The sequence below is a fragment of the Oncorhynchus mykiss genome, chromosome 9 (assembly GCF_057628025.1).
Source record: "Oncorhynchus mykiss isolate SJ-2025 chromosome 9, ASM5762802v1, whole genome shotgun sequence".
NCBI lineage: Eukaryota > Metazoa > Chordata > Actinopteri > Salmoniformes > Salmonidae > Oncorhynchus > Oncorhynchus mykiss.
The window spans coordinates 31,776,032-31,793,842 of NC_143030.1; the positions used below are offsets into that span (position 1 = coordinate 31,776,032).

General features: G+C 45.2%; 1 protein-coding gene across 6 annotated transcripts in view; it reads left to right on the forward strand.

The window, feature by feature from the left end:
- The window catches only part of LOC110531878 (actin filament-associated protein 1), a 112,212-nt gene that overhangs the window by 91,551 nt on the left and 2,850 nt on the right, over nt 1-17,811 (forward strand). For 3 of the 6 annotated variants that reach the window (XM_036987777.2, XM_036987778.2, XM_036987776.2), the window contains 10 exons: nt 2,899-2,980; nt 5,929-6,081; nt 9,335-9,546; nt 9,900-10,045; nt 12,556-12,670; nt 13,083-13,322; nt 14,813-14,933; nt 16,163-16,327; nt 16,784-16,974; nt 17,445-17,612. In XM_036987777.2, coding sequence (XP_036843672.2) covers nt 2,899-2,980; nt 5,929-6,081; nt 9,335-9,546; nt 9,900-10,045; nt 12,556-12,670; nt 13,083-13,322; nt 14,813-14,933; nt 16,163-16,327; nt 16,784-16,974; nt 17,445-17,612 — 1,593 coding nt within the window. The remainder of the gene's footprint in view (nt 1-2,898; nt 2,981-5,928; nt 6,082-9,334; nt 9,547-9,899; nt 10,046-12,555; nt 12,671-13,082; nt 13,323-14,812; nt 14,934-16,162; nt 16,328-16,783; nt 16,975-17,444; nt 17,613-17,811) is intronic. The other 3 variants (XM_090184049.1, XM_090184050.1, XM_036987779.2) reach the window with 1 other exon arrangement.

Sequence of the window (17,811 nt, forward strand, 5' to 3'; positions counted from 1 at the left end):
TCTTTATGTTTGAAGCCTGAAATGTGGCAAAAGGTCGCAAAGTTCAAGGGGGCCGAATACTTTCGCAAGGCACTGTATATATGTATATATATATATACATACATACATACATACATACATACATACATACACACACACACACACACACACACACACACACACACACACACACACTGTATATATACACACACACATATATATATATATTTATACACTGCTCAAAAAAATTAAGGGAACACTTAAACAACACAATGTAACTCCAAGTCAATCACACTTCTGTGAAATCAAACTGTCCACTTAGGACAACACATTGACAATAAATGTCACATGCTGTTGTGCAAATGGAGTAGACAACAGGTGGAAATTGTAGGCAATTAGCAAGACACCCCCAATAAAGGAGTGGTTCTGCAGATGATAACCACAGAGCACTTCTCAGTTCCTATGCTTCCTGGCTGATGTTTTGGTCACTTTTGAATGCTGGCGGTGCTTTCACTCTAGTGGTAGCATGAGACGGAGTCTACAACCCACACAAGTGGCTCAGGTAGTGCAGCTCATCCAGGATGGTACATCAATGTGAGCTGTGGCAAGAAGGTTTGCTGTGTCTGTCAGTGTAGTGTCCAGAGCATGGAGGCGCTACCAGGAGACAGGCCAGTACATCAGGAGACGTGGAGGAGGCCATAGGAGGGCAACAACCCAGCAGCAGCCCCGCTACCTCCGCCTTTGTGCAAGGAGGAGCACTGCCAGAGCCCTGCAAAATGACCTCCAGCAGGCCACAAATGTGCATGTGTCTGCTCAAACGGTCAGCAACAGACTCCATGAGGCTGGTATGAGGGCCCGACGTCCACAGGTGGGTGTTGTGCTTACAGCCCAACACCGTGCAGGACGTTTGGCATTTGCCAGAGAACACCAAGATTGGCAAATTCGCCACTGGCGCCCTGTGCTTTTCACAGATGAAAGCAGGTTCACACTGAGCACATGTGACAGACGTGACAGTCTGGAGACGCCGTGGAGAACGTTCTGCTGCCTGCAACATCCTCCGGCATGACCGGTTTGGCGGTGGGTCAGTCATGGTGTGGGGTGGCATTTCTTTGGGGGGCCGCACAGCCCTCCATGTGCTCGCCAGAGGTAGCCTGACTGCCATTAGGTACCGAGATGAGATCCTCAGACCCCTTGTGAGACCATATGCTGGTGCGGTTGGCCCTGGGTTCCTCCTAATGCAAGACAATGCTAGACATCATGTGGCTGGAGTGTGTCAGCAGTTCCTGCAAGAGGAAGGCATTGATGCTATGGACTGGCCTGCCCGTTCCCCAGACCTGAATCCAATTGAGCACATCATCATGTCTCGCTCCATCCACCAACGCCACGTTGCACCACAGACTGTCCAGGAGTTGGCGGATGCTTTAGTCCAGGTCTGGGAGGAGATCCCTAAGGAGACCATCCGCCACCTCATCAGGAGCATGCCCAGGCGTTGTAGGGAGGTCATACAGGCACGTGGAGGCCACACACACTACTGAGCCTCATTTTGACTTGTTTTAAGGACATTACATCAAAGTTGGATCAGCCTGTAGTGTGGTTTTCCACTTTAATTTTGAGTGTGACTCCAAATCCAGACCTCCATGGGTTGATAAATTTGATTTCCATTTATCATTTTTGTGTGATTTTGTTGTCAGCACATTCAACTATGTAAAGAAAAAAGTATTTTATAAGAATATTTCATTCATTCAGATCTAGGATGTGTTATTTTAGTGTTCCCTTTATTTTTTTGAGCAGTGTATATACACACACATATCCCTGTATGCTGCCATAGGGCCCCTCGCCTGTGTTCCCTAATAACAAGCAGGATGCCAGGGCAGCACATTGCAGTAAAAGCTGTAATTGTTGTGCCAAATAGCACTTAATGACAGCTCTGGCACAGTGTGTGTAGGGAGGTGAAGGAAGAGTGTGTTATTGGATTTCAATAGCCTGGAGAAAACAGGTAAACTTACTGGAACTGTTGGAGCCTTATTGTACAGAGCTTGTGTGTGTGTGTGTGTGTGTGTGTGTGTGTGTGTGTGTACGGTGGTGGAAAATTAGGCAGATCAGAAGGAGTTTAATGACAAACCGCTCCCTAGCTGGCACAGTACACAGAAGCCTAGCCTAATTATTTCAACCATAACATGTTGCAGATGCTCTCCGAGATTCTCTGTGGGTACAGTGTGTGTTTTATGTATATGGTTGTGTGTGTGTGCGCGTCTCTGTCTTTCTCTCTCTCGCTCTGTGTGTGTGTGTGCGCGTCTCTCTATTTCTCGCTCTGTGTCTGTGTGTGTGTGTGTGTGTGTGTGCGTATGTATTTCTCTCTCTCGCTCTGTGTCTGTGTGTGTGTTTGTCTGTTTTATATTTCTGTCTGCATGTGTACCACCCTGCATCCCACTGCTGGCTTGCCTCTGAAGCTAAACAGGTTTGGTCCGGGTCGGTCCCTCGATGGGAGACCAGTTGCTGCTAGAATTGGTTTTGGAGGGCCAGTAGGAGGCACTCTTTCCTCTGTTCTAATTATTATTTGTTTTTGAATGCCCCAGGGCAGTGATTGGGAGCGTTGCCCTGTGTAGGGTTCCGTCTTTTGTATGGGACGTTAAACGGGTGTCCTGACACACTGTGGTCACTGAAGATCACATGGCACTTATTGTTAACCCCGGTGTCCTGGCTAAATTCCCAATCTGGCCCTCATACCATCATGGCCACCTAATCAGCCCCAGCTTCCAATGGGCTCATTCATCCCCCCCTCCTCTCCCCTGTAACTATCCCCAAGGTCGTTGCTGTAAATGAGAATGTGTTCTTGGTCAATTTACCTGTAAAATAAGGGTTAAATATATATTTTTTAATGTAAATATCTGTCTAACAGTTCTAACTCCTCCATTGCAGAAGGTGTCATGTGATAGGCCGAGCTCAGATGGCGAGCCGCCCCATGAGAACGGACACACCGTCACTGACTGTAAGGACCAAGGTGAGACCAGGGAAGGGTCTGGAATACTTTGATAGCTACAGCACATCATACTGGGTTAATGGCATTCTGGTTTTCTGGTTTTGAACACACACTCTTGATATTGGTGTGAAAGAATCTCTTCTCAATTGGGCTTTCCCTTGGTTCAATACTGTCCCTCTGGAAGTTAAATGAGTAATGGCATGTAAGCCATGTTTTAGCTCTAGATTCATATTCTTTATCCTTTAGTCTTCAAGATGCACTATGCAGAAATCGCTCTGCCATTTCCTAGTTGCTAGAATTTGAGTTGTTTTGAGTCATTTCAGTGACAAAACAAGTAAGTATTGTGTAGAGAATCATTGTACCATCTAAACCGCTGTGAAATATCTTATTCATAACCAAAAATATTGTATTTTCAGCTGTTTGAAGCTGGTGGAAAGTAATAGAACAAAAACTAAACTTAAGACCGGGAAGCATAGAAATAGAGCACATAGAACGGATCTACCACTTTTTAGACGTTCGCTCAAAAGAGAATGACGGATGTATAACACACTTTTCTATGTGAATTTGGTCAGGTCGACCAAAAAGTTACATACAGTATTGCAGCTTTAATGCTCATGAAGCCTTGTGTTTCTTCAGCGTTGACCCAGCTGTAAATCCCTCTATACTCTATGTTGATTGGAGATGGGGTGTATTTTCTTCAGGGTCAGAGCAGCTTGTGTGTTCAGGGGAGTATGATTGAGATTAGCTACAGCAACAATGGACTTGAGCATTTGGATTTATTCAACGTTTAGTTGATATGGATCCTTTTTTCCTGCACCCAGTACCAAGACAGCCGAGATGCTGTCTAAAATGCAGGATGGGATTGTTCAGCGTCTGCTTGCTCGACAAGCTCAATTCCGCGGGGTTCACATGTTCATTTCACTTGTCGAGACCTCTTGTTTGGATTCTCTGGAATTTAGAGCTGTTTGTGTTTGGTTTCATTACTCACAAACCAACGCTCTCTCTCCCCAGGCTGTGATTAATAGACCTGTGTCTAATAGTTTGCATATCACAGCTGGGAAACCGTGATTGTTGTGGAAATATGCACACGATCTCTGACTGATGGCTTTTGACAGATTGCTGTAAGTCTATGCATTTGTAGTGCTCCCTCTGGTGAGACCAATTGTGAGGGTATTATGATACTGCCCTCTGGAGGATTGGAGGGGTAATGCTGCTTGGCTACCACTTTTATTCCCCAACTTTCATTCATAAATTATTATTTGATGCCCAATCCCAAATTGACCCATATCCCCTACCCCTACCCCTATATGGTAAAGCTCCACAATGCCCTCTGATAGGCTAGGATGAATATTTGCCATATTGCTTGCACTCCTCCAATCCTCTCATATCTAGTTCCCACGGAGTAGGGGTGGGTGGTGGCTTGAGTCCATACACTATGTCACCAGTGGCGAGCCAGTGGTTGATGATATCACCTCATATCTCTACAGTACCACTGCATCTCCAAGCCTAACAACTACCACAGACCCACTCTTCTCACACCATTTCACCCCAGCTGCCCACTTTCTGAGGGGAGAACAACGAGTCTCCAAACCCCCTTTTTCAGCTTAATCAGCCACATTCCTTCCATGGCTGGTAAGAAGCGAACTTGACTCAGTGGAATCAAATTAGCCTGATCAGAGAGTTTCCCTCCTGTCTTTCATGGCAAACAGAAGAGGAAAATTATTATAATCATTCAAAGTGAAGCTCTTTCACACATGTGTGTCTGGCATCCTACCTTAGGCCCGAAGTCTAGAGTGTGTGTGTGTGTGTGTGTGTGTGTGTGTGTGTGTGTGTGTGTGTGTGTGTGTGTGTGTGTGTGTGTGTGTGTGTGTGTGTGTGTGTGTGTGTGTGTGTGTGTGTGTGTGTGTGTGTGTGAGAAATAAATCACTAGCAGGGGTTGGGCAGAAATGGCCACATATTTGATAAGATTTGTCGCCATGGTAGATATCATCACTATCAGGGTAACGGGAGTTGAGTTGATTCCTGCAGGGCAGCGGAGGTGTGTGTGTCTTACGTCTGTCTGCGTCTCTCTGTGTGTGTGTCAGCGTAAGCGTCTGTCTGCAGAAGCACTCCAGACTCGGAGCGTCAGCTGCTTCACTACGATGACATCATTCACAGGGAATTTTGCACCCCTGCCTCAGAAAACCCCTCTCTTCTTTCTGTCTCACTATTGTGTCCGTCTCCACAAAGGAAAATGGGACCTCCACAACTTTGTGAAGGGGGAGTTATACTATATTCTGTAGTAATTAATGGATATTAACAGGTAATAATGTACATGGGTATGATGCAGATAATCAAACTCTGCAGATATTGGGAGAATTTAAAAATTGCAGTTTTCTTAAGACAAAAGATTATAGGAATATGCACTACTTTCTAGTCAGTGAATCTCCCTGTCACACACTATACATACAAATAATTTTATGGCCATTTCCATCATCTCTTCTCAACTATGTGACGTCTATTCTTGTCATTCTGTCTGTGGCTCATCTCTCGTTTACCCTTCTGGCAGTTTCCAGAGTGGATCTCTTCGACCAAACCCTGCTCACCGCAGACCACACAATCCAAACAACCCTCAGACGACCAGCAGATTTTCTATTCAGACACACAGAGAGACAGGCTTTATGACCGGGTTTAGTCCAGTTTAGCGGTATTTACAGGAGAATGTGCACTGTCATTGTGTCCGTGGGCCTCTTCGGTTAGTAGAATTGAGGCCTAATTACTGACCTAAATATTCAAATGATATGACAATCTGGTCAAATAGCTGATGTAATATTTTTTTCATTCTTAAAGGTGAAATTACCTTGAAGGTCTAGCTCTCTGACATTGCATGTCTCTCTTTGCTCTTTCACTCCCTCTCTCTCTCTCTCTCTCTCTCTCTCTCTCTTCCTTTTCTCTCCCTCTCCCTCTCTCTTTATGTCTCTCTCTCTCAGGTAAAGGAAAGAAGGACTCTCAGAAGAGTCAGAAGGGAGGCACGCTGGGAAAAGGGGCGGGAAAGAAGATAACTAAGATAATTGGCCTGGGCAAAAAGAAGCCGTCCACTGACGAACAGACATCTTCAGCCGAGGAGGACATACCCACCTGTGGTAAGACACCTCTTAGGGGTTAGAGCACATCTGGGGTTTAGAGGTCAACCTACAGTGGCAAGAAAAAGTATGTGAACCCTTTGGAAATACCTGGATTTCTGCATAAAATGGTCATAAAATTTGATCTGATCTTCATCTAGGTCACAACAATAGACAAACACAGTCTGCTTAAACTAATAACACACAGACAATTATACATGTTCATGTCTTTATTGAGCACACTGTGTAAAGATTCACAGTGCAGGGTGGAAAAAGTATGTGAACCCTTGGATTTAATAACTGGTTGACCCTCCTTTGGCAGCAATAACCTCAACCAAACGTTTTCTGTGGTTGCGGATCAGATCTGCACAACGGTCAGGAGGAATTTTTGACCACCAACTGTTTCAGTTTCGCAATATTCTTGGAGTGTCTGGTGTGACCTGCTCTCTTGAGGTCATGCCACAGCATCTCAATCGGGTTGAGGTTAGGACTCTGACTGGGCCACTCCAGAAGGCATATTTTCTTCTGTTGAAGCCATTCTGTTGTTCATTTACTTCTGTGTTTTGGGTCGTTATCCTGTTGCATCACCCAACTTCTGTTGAGCTTCAATTGGCGGACGGATAGCCTAACATTCTCCTGCAAAATGGCATGATAAACTTGGGAATTTATTTTTCCGCCTATGACAGCAAGCTGTCCAGGCCCTGAGGCAACAAAATAGCCACAAAACATGATGCTCCCTCCACCATACTTTACAGTTGGGATGAGTTTTCGATGTTGGTGTGCTGTGCCTTTTTTTTCTCCACGCATAGTGTTGTGTGTTCCTTCCAACAACTCAACTGTTTCATCTGTCCACAGAATATTTTGCCAGTAGTGCTGTGGAACATCCAGGTGCACTTTTGCAAACTTCAGACGTGCAACAATATTTTTTGGGGCATCAGTGGCTACTACCGGGATGTCCTCCCATGAACACCATTCTTGTTTAGTGTTTTACGTATCATAGACTTGTCAACAGAGATTTCTGTAAGTCTTTAGCTGACACTCTAGGATTATTCTTAACCTCATTGAGCATTCTGCGCTGTGCTCTTGCAGTCATCTTTGCAGGACGGCCACTCCTAAGGAGAGTAGCAACAGTGCTGAACTTTCTCCATTTATAGACAATTTGTCTTACCATGGACTGATGAACATCAAGGCTTTTAGAGATACTTTTGTAACCCTTTCCAGCTTTATGCTAGTCAACAATTCTTAATCATAGGTCTTCTGAGATCTCTTTTTTTCGAGGCATGGTTCACATCAGGCAATGCTTCTTGTGAATAACAAACTCACATTTTTTTGTGTTTTTATAGGGCAAGTCAGCTTTAACCAACATCTCCAATCTTATCTCATTGATTGGACTCCAAGTTAGCTGACTCCTGACTCCAATTAGCTTTTGGAGAAGTCATTAGCCTAGGGGTTCATACTTTTTCCAACCTACTGTCATGACGTTGGCCTGGGGGTAGGTTTATGACAGTCATAAATACCTCTTCCCCCCTTTTTCCTCTCTCTACCCTACTGATGTGACTATTGAAAATCCCTTGGTTAACATAGGGATTGTGGGAACATCAGAAGTTGGGGGGAAATTAACCATATTTTGGTAATCCGACCAGTTGAACATATGCGTTGGTACTTAATGAATATGTTGTCAGTTCGGTTGTCATCTGAGACATTCTCATCAATGATAGGATGACATAAACGGTACCGTGGAAAGTCTACACATTATAGTTATCAGATTCACATGGAATTGTTGTGCAATTTAAATGTTTGAATATACAATTATTGGTGAAAATATTCAATGTAATTTTAGCTTCCAAATGAGAGATTTGGCTTTTCATAAGGTTAGGGCTCTGCTCAAACAGTGGCCCATTCCTGGTGAAGAGACATGGGTTATAAAACTATGAAAACACACCCTTCTCCCTCCACTATATAAAGCCTTGACGAAAAATGTTATCTCCTGTTCAGAGGACGTGAGGACGACGGCCCATACGTTTAGAAGGACTAACATGTCAACTACAGAACTAAGCCAACCTCAGCGAGAGCTTTGGATGTGAATGGTATGAACTTTGAACTCTTATTCACTAAGGAAGTGAGACATCCTAGCAGTTGAGTTAGCAACAGCTGCTAAAAACGTGGGCTAGGAAAGGACAGGTGGAGTATCCCATCTACCACCCAATGACGACACTACAACGTTTCCCGTTCACCACCAGAGACACTCTTCAAAGGACATAGGACTCTGTTGAGCAACACGGCCATCCATCTACCACCAAACTATTGTAGCGCAGCTCAGAGTAAATATTTATTGCATTTTCCTTTTCCAAATGGGCGGTAATTTAGAATGCATAAGATACTATATTTACGATAGAGTAGCTGCCTAATGAGAGACATCGCTTCCCCCTTTGTTCCTCAGTTTTCCCGCTCTTTCACTCAAACTCAATCCCCCTTTTCTTTGTGTAACCAGCTGTCATATCTGTTCCGTCCGTAAGGGACGTTTTCCTTTATGGCATAATTTGTAATCAATGTACGATTCATTCTGTGTATATGTAATTCTGTGTGATTGATGAGGTATTTAGTAAATTAACAATTAAACCCAATTTTGTATTGCTGATTCAACTTGTTAGCCAGGGTTCGTGAAGATATCTGAAAGTTGTAAATTCTTGTTTGAGACTGAAATAAGGTGACGATTAATATTGACTGCTATTGATGTAAAATATTACTAGGTCTTGAAGAGTTTATTCGGAAGATAACAGCTCTATAAATATTATTTTGTTGTGCCCCGACTTTCTAGTTAATTACATTTACATGATAAGCTCAATCAGGTAATATTAATTACAGAGAAAGGATTTTATAGAATAGCGACACGACACTACACTGTGCATGTTTAAATGAGGTATTCAATATAGACAAGAAAAATACAATAATTTGTGTGTTACTAGTTTAAGCACACTATGTTTGTCTATTGTTGTGACTTAGATGAAGATCAGATCAAATTTGATGATCAATTTATGCAGAAATGCAGGTAATTCCAAAGGGTTCACATACTTTTTCTTGCCACTGTATATAAAGGGTGGATTTGGTCGTATAGGTATTGTTATATAGAGGGCTTATAGAACGTATGGGGACACGTTTTGAATGAGAACAGCCAGAACTACAGCTATAGACTCATTTTCTGGTCTGCTGTTTCGCTATTGGCCATTTTACCCCACCCTTTTGTCCTAACTGGTCCGTCTTGTCTGATTGACAGGCTACCTGAACGTGATGTCCAATAACCGCTGGCGTGAGCGTTGGTGTCGTCTGAAGGACAACCAGCTGTTGCTCCATAAGGACCGCGCTGACCTGAAGACCCATATGGCCAGCCTGCCCCTCCGAGGCTGCGAGGTCAGCCCCGGGCTAGACTCCAAACACCCCTTCGCCTTCCGCCTGCTCCGCAATGGACAGGAGGTGGCTGTACTGGAGGTAGGTTGGCGGTCAATTGGCTCGGGTGGAGGTTAGTCTTAGGTTCAGATCTAGGATCAGCTTACCCTCGCCAACTCTGAACCTTCATGGTCATCAGGTCTGACCTTAGATCAGTGTCGTAGGGCAATTTTGTCCTACGGCACTGTGAAGTGCTAATGTTGTAGTGATAGTACGGATTGGATGGGAAAAAATTATGGAAAGTTATCTCTTGTTTTATCATTTTTTGTTGTTGAAGTTTATACATAGGTACACCTGTTTTCTAAACCAATGAATAGTATTAACATAAATATATAGATACTAGTTTCTTTAAATTAGCGTAATAATCTCTAACCCACCTCTCCTCTTCTCTCCAGGCGTCCTCCTCAGAGAGTATGGGTCGGTGGTTGGGGGTGCTGCTCGCTGAGACTGGTTCCACCACAGACCCTGCTGCCCTGCACTACGACTACATAGACGTAGAGACTACCGCTAACGTCATCCAGCTGGCCAAGCAGTCCTTCTGGTTAGACACACACATACACGCGTGCGCACACACACACACTGCCGTTTTTCCCTCATCAATCTACACACGATACCACATAATAACAAAGCAGAAACAGGTTTTTAGAAATATTACATTTTCGTACTTTGTTGAAGCACCTTTGGTAGCAATTACAGCCTCGAGTCTTTTGGGGTATGATGCTACAAGCTTGGCACACCTGTATTTGGGGAGTTTCTCCCATTCTTCTCTGCAGATCCTCTCAAGCTCTGTCAGGTTGGATGGGGAGCGTTGCTGCACAGCTATTTTTAGCTCTCTCCAGAGATGTTAGATTGGGTTCAAGTCCGGGCTCTGGCTGGGCCACTTGTCCCGAAGCCGCTCTTGCATTGTCTTGGCTGTGTGCTTAGGGTCGTTGCCCTGTTGGAAGGGAACCTTTGCTCCAGTCTGAGGTCCTGAGTGCTCTGGGGCAGGTTTTCATCAAGGATCTGTCTGTACGTTGCTCCATTCATCTTTCCCTCAATCCTGACTAGTCTCCCAGTCCCTGCCTCTGAAAAACATCCCCACAGCATGATGCTGCCACCATGCTTCTCTGTAGGGATGGTGCCATGTTTCTTCTAGACATGACACTTGGCCTTCAGGCCAAAGAGTTCAATCTTGGTTTCATCAGACCAGAGAATCTTGTTTCTCATGGTCTGAGGTGCCTTTTGGTAAACTCCAAGCGGGCTGTCATGTGCCTTTCACTGAGAAGTGGCTTCTGTCTGGGCACTCTACCATAAAGGCCTGATTGGTGGAGTGCTGACGAGACGGTTTTCCTTCTGCAAGATTCTCCCATCTCCGCAGAGGATCTCTGGAGCTCTGTCAGAGTGACCATCAGGTTCTTGGTCACCTCCCTGACCAAGGATCTTCTCCCCCGATTGCTCAGTTTGGCCGGGCGGCCAGCTCTAGCAAGAGTCTTATATGTTCCAAACTTCCATTCTTAAATGGAATTTTGGAAGCCACTGTGTTCTTGGGGACCGTCAATGGTGCAGACATTTTTTGCTACCCTTCCCCAGATCTGTGCCTCGACACAATCCTGTCTCGAAGCTCTACGGACAATTCCTTCGACCTCGTGGCTTGGTTTTTGCTCTGACATGGACATTCAACTGTGTGACCTTATATAGAAAGGTGTGTGCCTTTCCAAATCATGACCAAGGCGGACTCCAATCAAGTTGTAGAAACATCTCAAGGATGATCAATGGAAACAGGATGCACCCGAGCTCAATTTTGAGTCTCATAGCAAAGGGTCTGAATACTTATGTAAATAAGACATTTCTGTTTTTTATTTGTAATAAATTTGCTAAAAGTTTTGCTTTGTCATTATGGGGTATTGTGTGTAGATACATTTCCATTTCTCATCTATCTAATCAATTTTAGAATAAGACTGTAACATAACAAAATCTGGAAAAATGGTCTGAATACTTTCTGAATGCACCGTACTTATCACCCTATTGGGGATCTCAGAAAAAGCAAATCTTTTTTGGGGCAGATAATGTATGTTTTTGAATCCCAAAAAGTATGTGTGGTGTTCCCTCAGCCGCTCAGACCCCCGTTCAGTTAGGAATGGACATCTCTGGACCAATTTATTTCCCGCTCTCTGGCCATTTGATGTGTCACTCTGACCAACAGGGTTTTCACAAAAGCACTGTGTGCAGGCCAGTCCTCCCCACACAATAACACGATACACTTTGCAAGGGCTGGATAAAGCGTTTGCATACCCAAGGGAGCACTAAATGTCTGAACTGTTATTTGTTTGATGCCGGCAATATATGAGACCGCTAATACACCGAGTGTACAAAACATTAAGAACACCTGCTCTGTCCATTTAAATAGGCTGACCAGGTGAATCCAGGCGAAAAGTTATGATCCCTTATTAAGGTCACTTCCTAAATCCACTTCAGTCAGTGTAGATGTAGGGGAGGAGACATGTTAAAAAAAAGATTTTTAAGCTTCGATACAACTGAGACATGGATTGTGTGTGTGTGCCATTGAGGTTGAATGGGCAAGACCAAGCATTTAAGTGCCTTTGAACAGGGTATGGTAGTAGGCGCCAGGCGCACCAGTTTGTGTCAAGAACTGCAACGCTGCTGTGTTTTTCACGTGCAACAGTTTCCCTGTGTGCATCAAGAATGGTCCACCACCTAAAGGACATCCAGCCAACTTGACACAACTGAGGGAAGCAATTAGAGTCAATATGGAACACAGCGTCTCTGTGGAAACGCTTTCGACACCTTGTAGCTTCCATGCCTCGAGTAATTGAGGCTGTTCAGAGGGCAAAAGTGGAGGGTGCAACTCATTAGGAAGGTGACCTTAATGTTTTGTACACTCAGTGTAAGTGTCCAGCTATAAAGGTCCTTCATGGACAAACCTCTCCATATTCCCCACTCTAGACTCCACGTGTTGTATAAGCGCTTTGCTTTTGGACTATAACAACTTTTTACATGTCGATTCCCTGATGTATTATCACTCACTCATGGATATGTGCATTTTCTCCTCAGCTTCACTAGTAAACGTGTTGTATCTCCCAACCCCTATCTGGACAACCCTGTGAACGGTTATGCCTGCCCCTCTGGAATGGCACTGCACTATGATGATGTGCCCATCAATGGAACGGTAAGGACACACACACACACACACACTGAGAAAACAAAGAAATTAGCGCACATATTTCTGCAATATCTCAGCAACTATTATATCTGGATGCTGCGCTGCTTGTGATGGCTTGCATCGGGTATCTTTCTGTTTCTCTTCCTCTTTCTCACTCTAATCCGACTTTGATTAATAATTGTGCAAGTGCTTTCCTCTGCTCTAGCTCACTTTTCTGTAACAATAACAACCCTTTGGCTTCCTCTCTTCTTTTCTCTTTTTTCCCCTTTTCCTGACTTTTTTTGTTGTTGCTCTTTTTCAAATGTACTCCTTCCCTTTATTCCCTTTTCATGTCCTTGTTTCTCTTATTTTTCTCTTTATTTCCTTTAATCTCCTCCTCCGTTTCCTCTCCTCTCTGCATGCCTACCTCTAACATAAGGACCCAGAGGCGTTATACTCCAGCCCTGCCACCGGAGGGCGACGTCTGAGAGAGGAGGTGTTGTATGAGGATGCTGACCTCTATGAGAACATGCCTTCGCCCAAACTGGCCGCCCGCTACTCCCCCAAGCCCAGCCGCCTAGCCTCTTCCTCCAGCCACGGCAAAACCCCTGGCCCTGTTAAATCCAAATTCCTCTCCTCCTCTTCCTCAGCTAACACTAACACTAAAGCCGGTACTCAGGTGACTAACGCTCTGCTGTCTTAACATTAACGCAACCTTAATTAATTAAGTGTGTCAAGAACTGCAACGCTGCTGGGTTTTTTCACTCTCAGCAGTTTCCCGTGTGTATCATGAATGGCCCACCACACAAATGGCATTCCAGACAACTTGACACAACTGTGGGAAGCATTAGAGTCAACACGGGCCAGCTTTCCTGTGGATTGCTTTCGACACCTTGTAGAGTACATGCAGCGACAAATTATAGGCTGTGCTGTGGGGTAGGGGTGCAACTCGGTATTAGTGAGGCGTTTGTAATGTTTTGTCCCCTCCGTGTGCTAGTGTGTCTTTGCTGAGGGAGAGGTAAGCGGTATGCCTAACAATGGGCAGGGGGAGGGATTCAATCATGGGATTTGGTCTCAATTCTTATTACATTTATTATTCCTGCAGAAACATTTAATGTAATGGTGTTGATACTGGCCACCCAGAATCCAGGTTTTGAGACATTATCCTCAAAATCCCCGCTAGCTTAGTCCTGCTGTAGTGCAGCTCTTACTAAAAAATACTCTGTCCGGTATTGAGTATCTGGGAGTTAGTTAGGGTCTGAGACATTGACCATGCAACACTTTAGCTAGAGGCCTGATATCGGATTGAGAGAAGTAAGAGGGGATCGAATATCTGCAGTGTGTTTGGCAGCGTATCTGTGGGAGCACTTCAGACCACCCAGATGATAGAGGCTTTTCCTCCTTTGTGTGTGTGTGTGTGTGTGTGTGTGTGTATGTGTGTGTGTCCTCTGTGTGTTTATACTGCTCCTTGCCTTTACAACGACCATCGCCTGCATGCATGTATGTAATTATATTTTTATAGCCTACATGGATGTGAGTTGGAAACGCCACCTAGCACTGTTACTCGCATAAGTCACCACTTGGCTTTGTAGAGTTGAGCTTTGATGTGTGTGTGTGCTTGCATGCATCGGTCCGTGTGCGTGTGTGTTTATGGCCAGGGGTGTTAACATGGAACCCTGCGCCACAAAGCCTGCGCCAGTGTTTAATGTCATCCTGCTAGGTGTACAACTCCGGCTCAATGGCCCTGATGCTTTCAGTAAAGCTAATTGAAACTGAATGGTAGAGCACCACATCCAAACCCCTGGTTATATAGTAGTCCACACGCACACACACACACACACTCTCCAGGGGAATACAGTTCAATAGGGCTGGTTTAGCCTAATGCTGGGATTACTGTGGGATTCATACTTTTAGTGTCATGTGTTTAACGTGCAATTCATTTCTACAGCTGTGCACAGAGTCGTTCACATGATCTTACCCACCTGGGAATTTAGATGGGCATGGTTGATTTTTATTGGAAGCGGGTTGTGGACATTTTAACTGTATGTTTGAACTGTAGCGTAGTGGTTTTCATTATAGCTGCAAATTGTAGTTAATATTTTAAGGACTGTGCGTTTCAACCAGATTGTGAATGCCTGCTCTCTCGCTTCCTCCTTCTCGACCAATCAGCTGAAGGGAAAGAAGGCCCCAGTGACCAATGGGACAGCGTCTAAACAGAAGGTGGACAAGAACCAGGCCAAGAAGACCAATGGAACAACCAGTGGAGCATCTGTGAAACGCAACAACTCCAGTAAGAGTCTAGTGTGTGTGTGTGTGTGGGAGTTTGGGAGTTTGAGAGCTAGATAGAATGAGAGCGAGTGAGCGAGACACACACCCATTCCCATGAGTGTATGAGTCTTTCTATAAATCATGACACAGTACATACCAGTGTGATAATTCATAAGCTACTGCTAGCCTGTCACTTCTAGTCAGCCCTTATACAGTCTGCTAGCTGTGATATTTAGCAGTAGCCTGGTCTTAGCAGACATGAAGTCTGGCTCCCCACTCCTCAGTCCCAGTCAAACCCACCACTGATCGCTTTCTAGGAAAACTGGAGCCACACACAAAAAAAAATCTGGAATTCACAAATTACAGTTGGTGGAGCAGCAGGAGTAAATATCTTTGGATGGTGCGAAGACGGCTTCCTTGAAACCATCCGTTGTAAATCCCAGCCTTATGGAGGATTACCATGACATACCCGGACCAAACTATCATTCAACGTCGAGTCAATGTTCAAGTAGCAGCTTGAATATTTGGCCAGGGTGACCCGTGGTTACTGGTGAGGCTAATCTTTGTGGTGAAGGTCTGTGTGTTTTCAGTAATGTGTGAACTACGACAGTTTTGAACCCACTTTCTCATATTTGGTCGCTTTTGTAAGCATCGTGTTCGTAGGGGATACCAACTATGTGCCATTTTGGATTTAGTGTATGTTACACAATACTTGTTTAATGTCAAGCTAAAATAGGCCCATATTGATGGTTGGAGATGTCAAGTGGTGGTTTGATTGATTATTTGGTCCTTCGTAGAGGCTAATGTGCTAGTGAGGCACGCACGCAGGCGCACACACACACTCACACACACAGTCGTACTTCAGTGGTGTGGAGAGGTTCTAGTGGCCTCTTTTTTTTTCAGCAGGGTCGGTTCCTAGTCCCTACTCTACTCTGTTTGATTAAGGAGTGCTTATAGGCTGAGGTTTGGGTTCAATGGGTTTCTGGTCAGTTTATGCCTCGTCTACAACTCTGATGAGCATGGTCTTTTTCTTTCACCACTCCCTCCTTCCCTCTCATAGCAATCCACCCTTCTTCACATATTTCCTTACCTCCTTTTGGATCTCATTCTCTCCTTCTCCCTCCCCCTAATCCCTCCTTCTCCCCTCCTTCTCCCCTCCCCTTCCATTACCCGTTTCCCACCACCTAAGGAGCATTTTGGTTTTAACTTCGCAAAGGGATATATGGCGTAAAGCCCCTCTCTCTCCTGCAGGCGCAGAGCAGTATAAGTACGGTAAGAACCGCGTGGAGGCGGACGCAAAGCGGCTGCAGGCTAAAGAGGAGGAGCTGATGAGGAGGAAGCAGGACATCAGGAACCGTCTGACCCAGCTGAAGAAGGACCGGAAAGACCTGCGCACCGCCATGGAGGCCAGCACCGGTACAACAGAGAGACAAACGCATGCACACTTAGACAGACATACAGACACATTCACGCACACACACACACACTGCTTTTTCCAAGATAGAGAGAGAAGGGGGTGAGGTAAAGAGTAAGTGGTGAGAGACGAAGGATTAGACGGGGGAGAGGTGGGAGTGAAAGTATGGGGAGATATTATTGGAGGAGAAGAGGAAGAGCGGTTTAGAGTGGTGGGAGATGGAATGAGTGTTGGAAGGAAGAGTGGACATGTGGGAGTTAGTGGTGTATGATGGAGTCACGGGTGGGAGGATTATGGTTAGGAGTGAGTGGTGCGGGATGGAAGACTGGTTTGGAGGGGGAGAGATGGGAGTCATGTATCAGACGTTCTTATCCTGAGAAACTTGTCAATAAACTAAAATAACAGTAAGACGGGAACCGGGAGTGAACCTCCTTCCTCTTCATTCCTCCCTCCCTCAGGTAAGCGTTCCGCTGCGTCTCTGGTGGAGCGGCTGAAGAAGGTGGAGGACGAGTGCAAGCTGAAGGAGGACGAGAGGGTGAGCCTGGAGCTGGAGCTGACGGAGGTCAAGGAGAGTCTGAAGAAGGCCCTGAGTGGAGGAGTCACCCTGGGACTCACCATTGAGCCCAAGTCTGGCACCTCCAGCCCGCAGGTTAGACCTCAATCACATTTATTTTATCGAGACTTTTTACATCAGCAGATACCCAGCCTACAACCCCTAAGAGCAAGCAATGCAGATGTAGAAGCACAGTGGCTAGGAAAAACTCCCTAGAAAGGCAGGAACCTAGGAAGAAACCTAGAGAGGACCCAGCCCTCTTCTGGCTACACCGACCATGTCCATGACCTATGGCTGAGTTTCAATACTGTGAAAAGGTGTCCTTCTCTTGAATAATGAACAGACAAAAGCATTTTGTCCATGTAAATTAGTCTTCTAGATAGTCTAAAGGGACTTAAATTATTATTTTCTTTTTTACCTTATGTGCATTTCTCCATCTGCATTTCAAAAACTTGTCTGGTGTAAGCTATATTCCCAACATACCGATGACAAACAGTCAACAGGCTTTTGATAAAGTGTTGAAAATGTTGCTGCTGACTCTGAACGGTGTGTATCTGCGTGTCCAGTCCCCAGTGTTGCTGAGGCGTACCCTAGAGAACTCTCCCATCTCCAGCTGTGACACCAGCGACACAGAGAGCTGTTCTACTCTGCCCGTCAACAGCGCCTCCCTCCTCCGCAGGACGGCCAATCAGAAACCCTCGACCGTCCGCGGCCACGTCCTCAGGAAGGCCAAGGTGAGACAGAGTTACAGAGAACAAACACACGCGCGCTCGGAACACAGTCAGCACTCAGTCAACTGCATTGCCACACAACTGCCACACACACACATCCATTGCCACACATCCCAGCCCAGTCCAATGACGATACCGAATTTGCATTTAGCTGCATGTAACTGTAAGTACATGCGATTTTATGCGTTGTATTATTTGCATG